We start from the raw sequence: 6,903 nt of genomic DNA, 5'->3' as shown, positions 1-6,903 counted from the left end.
TCACTGTATTTGTTTTCTATTAATATCCGTATAATCTCCGTTTATGATATCTTTATTGGTATCATATAGTTTACTATAATCTACTTCTATTAATATCTATATAACTTATTTTATAATATCTTTACGAATATCAAATAATCTATCTTTCTTCCTGACGAGAAAAAAGGAATAAAATAAAATAACTATACATAAAAGAAGAGATTTTGAATCTTGGAAAGGAAGATTATATGAATATTAACAGATATTTTATACAGATTTGAATGGAGATATTAATAAATAGATTATAGGAATGCGTGAATACTCTAAAATACTATATAAATTCCAAAACTTAATTTGGCACAAATAATAAATACAAATTTCGTTACAAAGAATTTTCAATGTGTGTATTTTCTCATTGGAATTAACGTTAGAAATCATTTTTAGAGTTGAAATGCGAAGTACATGGGCTTTGGGGATGTCATGCACTTGGGCCGAAATAAAAACAGATTAAGCCCACTAAAGGCCCAGGTAATATAAAAGAAAGAATCTACCGGGCCTAGTTTTAAATGACCCAATAATGTCCTCTATTGGGCCTATATATTTCTAATCTCCGTTAAAACCATATTTTAATTTAAATGAAAATATTATTTATTTGTAAATTATGCTACTTAATAAAATCCGCTTATAAACTAAAGTTTCACGTTTACAGAAAAAAAAAATCCCATTTTAAAATTTATTTTTTTCATATGATATTTCGCCAAAACTCGGATCGGGATGTTTTGCTTATATTATTACCTTCGAGATGTTGACAATGAATAAATTATACGAGTTACGGAAAAGACAGAAATAAATATTGTTAGATAATGATCCGAACATGGAAAGGCGCGCCAAAGGTAACTGCCAAATCCTTATCCAATCTTGGGACGCCATGTCGACATGACGTCATTTCCACGTCAGCTGCTTGCCGTGTAAGCTTGCGCTTTTCCATTCCTATTTTCCCATAGCCAAGCTATTTTTTTATATGACCGATTTTCAACTGTCGGAGGAGAAGACGAAATTCTCAGCCTTCACCGTCAGAATTTTCTTTTGCAGGTTATGGATTTTCAGCGGTGGAATCCGACGGCGGAGGATGAATCGCCGGTGCCGATCGCGGAGCGGCGAATCCAAATGCTGTATTTGCACCTCTCCCCCACCGTGTCGCGTCCGCTACGGCCGCTGGAGATGGCGGAATGCTCGGCGAGGACGAGGAAGCTCGAGGTCAACGGCGAGGCGTTGTCGCTGTACATGAGGGGGAAACACAGAGATATACAGGAGAAAGTGTTCGAATTCTTCAATTCGCGACCGGATTTGCAGACGCCGATCGAGATCTCGAAAGACGAACATCGCGAACTCTGTATGAAGCAGCTTTTAGGGCTTGTGCGAGACGCTGGAATTCGGCCGTTTAGGTACGTGGCCGATGATCCGTCTAAGTATTTCGCTATCATGGAGGCTGTTGGAAGTGTGGACATGTCGCTTGGGATCAAGATGGGCGTACAGTTCAGGTGAGTATCTCTGCCTTGTAACCCTTTGTTGCACGACGTCTGATTTTTCTATTGTGAATGGAAGAATGTCTTTCTTGAAGAATGTTTGATCTTGGGTTGGATGGGATTCAATCTTGCGTGTGGATTGTTTGATGATTTCCTGGCTTTTGTCTGAATCCGGTCTGTTCGATTCCTCTGCCTATGTTATGTCTGATCTCTCCCACTATTACTCTGGGGCATTCGCCACATACCCTGCATCTTGTAAGGCTCTGTCAATGGACTTGATTCGTGAAAACGTGTAGCAAAGAAAAATTTCCATTCATTCCAATTTCTTGTTGCAGTAGAAGAGTACCTGACATGGACAATGCTTGTACTTGTGGGAGGTTTTCTTTTGCAAAATTCCTTCTTTTTGTTGTGTTTTTTTTTGTTACATAAAAGAGCAACCCCAAATAAACTTGAGATTAAGCCGATGTTGATGTTGATGTTGATAAAAGAGCTACTAGGTATAGTTCTGCAAGTTTGGATTGGGGCTTTACTTTTGCATTGGCTTTTGTTATTACATGTGCAGTCTATGGGGGGGATCTGTGATCAACTTGGGAACAAAGAAGCACAAAGACAAGTACTTTGATGGTATTGACAACCTCGACTACCCTGGTTGCTTTGCCATGACTGAACTCCACCATGGTAACTATGCTATACCTCAGGCTTCTTCCCTTGCTTGTCGTGTTGAATTCAGCTGTGGTTTTCTTCGTTCTATGGCTATATAATGTCACCAATACCATACATCACCTAGCTCATTCAAAATGCCGTTCTAAACTGACACTCTTTGTTCTCAAAAGGTTCGAATGTTCAAGGCCTGCAAACCACGGCAACATTTGATCCCATTAAAGACGAATTCATAATCGATACTCCCAATGATGGAGCCATCAAATGGTGGATTGGCAATGCTGCAGTTCATGGAAAGTTTGCCACTGTTTTTGCCAAGCTCATCCTACCAACTCATGATTCCAAAGGAACATCCGATATGGGTGTTCATGCCTTCATTGTACCGATAAGAGATATGAGGACCCACCAAACTCTCCCAGGCGTTGAAATTCATGATTGCGGCCATAAAATCGGCCTGAATGGAGTGGATAATGGCGCATTGAGATTCTGTTCTGTGAGGGTACCCCGGGATAATCTTCTCAACCGATTTGGAGATGTGTCCAGAGATGGGAGATATACAAGTAGCCTTCCAACTATCAACAAAAGGTTCGGGGCTACATTAGGTGAACTTGTAGGTGGCCGTGTTGGCTTGGCTTATGCATCTGTTGGTGTCCTTAAGATTGCTGCCACTATCGCCATCCGATATTCGCTGCTTAGGCAGCAATTCGGTCCCCCGAGGGAACCAGAGGTCAGCATTCTTGATTATCAATCTCAACAACACAAGCTCATGCCAATGCTGGCCTCGACCTATGCATACCATTTCGCCACTTTGTACCTCGTGGAGAAATATTCAGAAATGAAGAAGACACACGACGAGCAACTAGTTGCTGATGTCCATGCTCTCTCGGCTGGACTGAAATCATATGTGACGTCTTACACGGCGAAGTCGCTGTCTGTATGCAGAGAGGCATGCGGAGGACATGGGTATGCAGCTGTGAACCGATTTGGTGGGTTGAGAAACGATCACGACATTTTCCAGACGTTTGAAGGAGACAACACCGTGCTTCTGCAGCAGGTAAATTCAGCTGGCTGCGTTTTTATACAAATACATGTACATATAGATGGGAATTCAAGTATCTTGAGAGGGGGTTTTGCACATTTCTAGGTGGCAGCCGATCTACTGAAGAGATACAAGGAGAAGTTCCAAGGGGGGACGCTGACAGTTACATGGAACTACTTGAGAGAATCGATGAACACGTACTTGTCTCAGCCAAACCCCGTGACCGCACGTTGGGAAGGCGAAGACCATTTAAGAGATCCTAAATTCCAACTGGATGCTTTCAGGGTGAGTGAGTTCATACTAATTGATTTAGAGTACCTTACTACTTAAATCTGAATCATGTTTGCATTTGTCTCAGTACCGAACATCGAGACTGTTACAAAGCGTAGCTGTGAGACTGAGGAAGCACACAAAGGCATTAGGTGGATTCGGTGCATGGAACAGATGCCTTAACCATCTCCTTACCCTTGCAGAATCTCATATCGAATCTGTCATCCTCGCAAAATTCATCGATGCTGTTCAAAAGTAAGGAGTCTTATCCATTTCCTGCAGAATTCTTCTGGGTTTTCTTACCAAAAAAAAAAAACAACCCTTGAGTTGTGTTTCCGGCTCTGTTTTCAGCTGCCCCGACCAGAAGGCGAGAGCAGCTTTGAAACTTTGTTGCGATCTATACGCACTGGACCGTATCTGGAAGGACATAGGGACATACCGTAACGTGGATTACGTGGCACCGAACAAAGCCAAGGTTCGTATTTCTAACATGAACCCGTGATTTGGAGTCTTGGGTAGAGGATTTAGCAAGTGAGAACTAATATATGTGTAAATGGGTGGATGAATGCTTGGTTAGGCGATTCACAAGCAGACGGAGTATCTGAGTTACCAAGTTCGGAGCGTAGCGAAGGAACTGGTGGACGCCTTCGACCTTCCGGACCACGTGACCAGAGCCCCCATCGCCATGCAATCCCACGCCTATTCTCAGTACACTCAGCACGTCGGCTTCTGATATAACGCCGTTCTCTCTCTTGCAGTTCGCATTTAAATAAATAACATAATATATGCACCGAAACCCCTCTTTCTTTCTCTTTTTTATTTTATTTTATATTTGTTTTTGTTTTTGTTTTTGTGAAACTGCATTTATTCGTTCACCGGTCCAAGAAATGGCCCTTCTACATTTCTAATAAAATCGGGTTTGAATTTCTCCGTTTTTTAAAAAAATTATCACGTTCAGTTTTTGTTTTTATAATGAGTTTTGGTTTAATTCGGGTTATCTTCCAATTTAATTTTTATTCAGTTTCTAAAAAAATGTTTTTTTTTTTATTTTTTTTTTGTATTTTGATTAGATTATTATTTTTCAATTTTATAAAAATAATATTCATTCAATTTCTATATCAAATTCATTTTTGTGTAATACCGGCGAAATTGGCTATTGGATAAATAAAACCTGACTTTAGGCCGAGACGCCGAGTGAAGGACCTTCGCCTATAAGAAAGGTTACTTATGGCATTTAGTGGGGGAGAGAGAGAGAGGGGCCGAAGGCTTGCACGTAATATTTGGCCCATACATTGTATAATAATAATATGTACAACCTCTCAAGTGCAATGTACAGCACGTTGGAAAATGCAAGGAGGAACCGAAGATCGAGGCGATGATGTTCGAATCGTTCACGAATCTTTAAACTGATGAGCGATGAAATTAATGCAATTAGTATTTTTTTAATGGACTAGATGACACACATCAAATGTCAGCTTGTTACGCAATTCTGTGATTCCCGAAGATTATTTGTTTTTTTTGGTTATTTGTTAGCACATCGAAAACATTAAACCCTATAGCGTCATTTACTACAACACAGACTTTGTACGAGGAGATCCCGACACGTCTTTTTCGCACCTGCACACGTCCCCCCGTGCTCGTGTTACGTGCGTAAATACTTTATCCATTGCACTGATATCATATAAATATAACATATATATATATATATATGTGTATATACAGGCTCCAAATATAAATAAGACTTATCAGCATGTACCTGGTCTATACGTACTACCAAAAGTCCAAGTACCGAACTCGATATCAGGGCTCAGTCGCGTTGATAAAATGGTGGAGTTGGAAGAGCTGGACCCACTCAGCCCAATTCAAGACGAAGAATATAACGAAGACGACGAAGAACAAAGCGAAGAAATCAGCTATGGCGATCTCAAGAAACGCATGTGGAAGGACAGAGTGCTCATGCGCAAGTTCAAGCAGCAGGCACGAAACGACGCCGTCTCCGGAGCTTCCTCCTCCTCTGCCGCCGCCGCCGCCGCCTCCGAAGCCTCCCGCCGAGCGGCGAGCGGAAGCTTCCCAACGGAAGAAGATGGCTCGGGCGCAAGATTCGGTGTTGAAGTACATGATGAAGATCATGGAAGTGTGTAAAGCTCAAGGGTTCGTGTACGGGATCGTGCCGGAGAAGGGGAAAGCGGTGACTGGCTCTTCCATATGGTTACAAAAATTGATGGAAACAATCTATCACGAGATTTTGTGAATCACCGACTACTTGGCTGTGGCGGCGGCGGAGCAAATCGTAATGGCGCCCGGCGATCATGAGCCGAAGTCGTACATGCACATGCTCCACGAGCTACAGGACACGACACTTGGGTCTTTGCTCTCGGCTCTGATGCAACACTGCGTGCCGCCGCAACGGCGGGTTTCCGTGGATAGCTCCGCCGTGGTGGCCGACGGGGAGCGAGGTGTGGTGGGGAGAGCAAGGCTCGTCTCACGAGCATGGTGCCCCGCCTTACCGGAAGCCCCACGATCTCAGGAAGGCATGGAAGGTTAGCGTTTTGGCCGCTGTTATCAAACACATGTCTCCGCATCTGGAGCGAGTTAGACGTCTCGTCCGACAGTCAAAGTGCTTGCAGGACAAGATGGTGGCGAAAGAGACCGACACCTTGTCCCGAGTTCTCAACCAAGAGGAAGCTCTCCTTCAGCTCACAGAGAAATGCCTCAAGATCTCAGACGAAGAACAGGGGCAAAAGCCGTCGAGTCTTGGTTCGAGGACGGGGAAAGGAAAGGAAGTGGTTCAAGAAACGAATAAGAGAAAGGGTGTTTTCTTCGGCGGGAAAGAGGATTCGACGTCGGGCAAGGTTTTATACGCTTGCCAGAACTCGGATTGTCCTCGGAGTGAAGTGGGTTTGGGTTTTGTAGACAAGAACACGAGGACGGGTCACCAACTTCAGTGTCTTTACAAGGATTTTGCCCAAGAACCCGACAGAAACATCGGAGATCTCGACCGGATTTCAGACAGGCTGATGCTGGTTCCATCTCTTACTCCGGTGGCCGGAGACGAAGATTATAGCTTCACGGAAGAGCTGCCGCTCCTCATGAACCAGTGGCTAGACACGGAGACTCCAAGGACTAATCATACCAGCGATGATGACAACAGCGGAAGTTCCAGTCACGATAACAACATTGGACGATGGCTCATGCATGGTCTGGATCACCAGGAAGGGTTTGAAGACGATCCTGCCATGGATGGAGCGTTCGAGAAAGGGGACAACGTGGGGTCGGATGAGAGTCATTTTCAAGAAGATGGTAATGGTAAGCACGCGAATGAAGAAGCTTTCTCGGTCTGGGACATGGGTTGTGAATAAAACGACATATATATATATAACTATAGGGTTTTGGAATAGATAGGGTTCAGTCATGTCAGCTTCAGATTTC

General features: G+C 43.3%; 2 protein-coding genes across 2 annotated transcripts; both read left to right on the top strand.

Annotated features, from left to right (window-relative positions):
- The first annotated feature begins 1,074 nt into the window (after positions 1-1,074).
- Positions 1,075-4,400, top strand: LOC104799116 (acyl-coenzyme A oxidase 2, peroxisomal). The gene is made up of 7 exons (XM_010521476.2): positions 1,075-1,520; positions 2,068-2,183; positions 2,339-3,219; positions 3,310-3,489; positions 3,563-3,729; positions 3,826-3,949; positions 4,052-4,400. The coding sequence occupies exons 1-7, from the start codon at positions 1,075-1,077 to the stop codon at positions 4,205-4,207; spliced, it is 2,070 nt and encodes a 689-aa protein (XP_010519778.1). The 3' UTR covers positions 4,208-4,400.
- An 809-nt stretch (positions 4,401-5,209) lies between these two features.
- LOC104799104 (putative ETHYLENE INSENSITIVE 3-like 4 protein) lies at positions 5,210-6,849 on the top strand. Its single transcript, XM_010521450.1, is given in 3 exon segments — positions 5,210-5,525; positions 5,527-5,887; positions 5,889-6,849. Coding segments are annotated over 3 exon segments (1,533 nt in total). The 5' UTR covers positions 5,210-5,298; the 3' UTR covers positions 6,834-6,849.
- Positions 6,850-6,903: the final 54 nt, after the last annotated feature.

This window comes from Tarenaya hassleriana, unplaced genomic scaffold (assembly GCF_000463585.1).
Source record: "Tarenaya hassleriana unplaced genomic scaffold, ASM46358v1 Cleome10, whole genome shotgun sequence".
NCBI classification, from domain to species: domain Eukaryota; kingdom Viridiplantae; phylum Streptophyta; class Magnoliopsida; order Brassicales; family Cleomaceae; genus Tarenaya; species Tarenaya hassleriana.
The sequence above is the reverse complement of the archived record's forward strand: the minus strand, read 5'-3'. Positions and strand labels throughout refer to the sequence as shown.

Excerpts from the sequence above, each read along its gene's own strand:
- LOC104799116 (XM_010521476.2), top strand. The coding sequence starts at position 1,075 with ATGGATTTTCAGCGGTGGAATCCGACGGCGGAGGATGAATCGCCGGTG. Across the intron at positions 2,184-2,338 it reads CATGACTGAACTCCACCATG|GTTCGAATGTTCAAGGCCTG; the intron begins GTAACTATGCTA and ends TGTTCTCAAAAG. Across the intron at positions 3,220-3,309 it reads ACACCGTGCTTCTGCAGCAG|GTGGCAGCCGATCTACTGAA; the intron begins GTAAATTCAGCT and ends GCACATTTCTAG.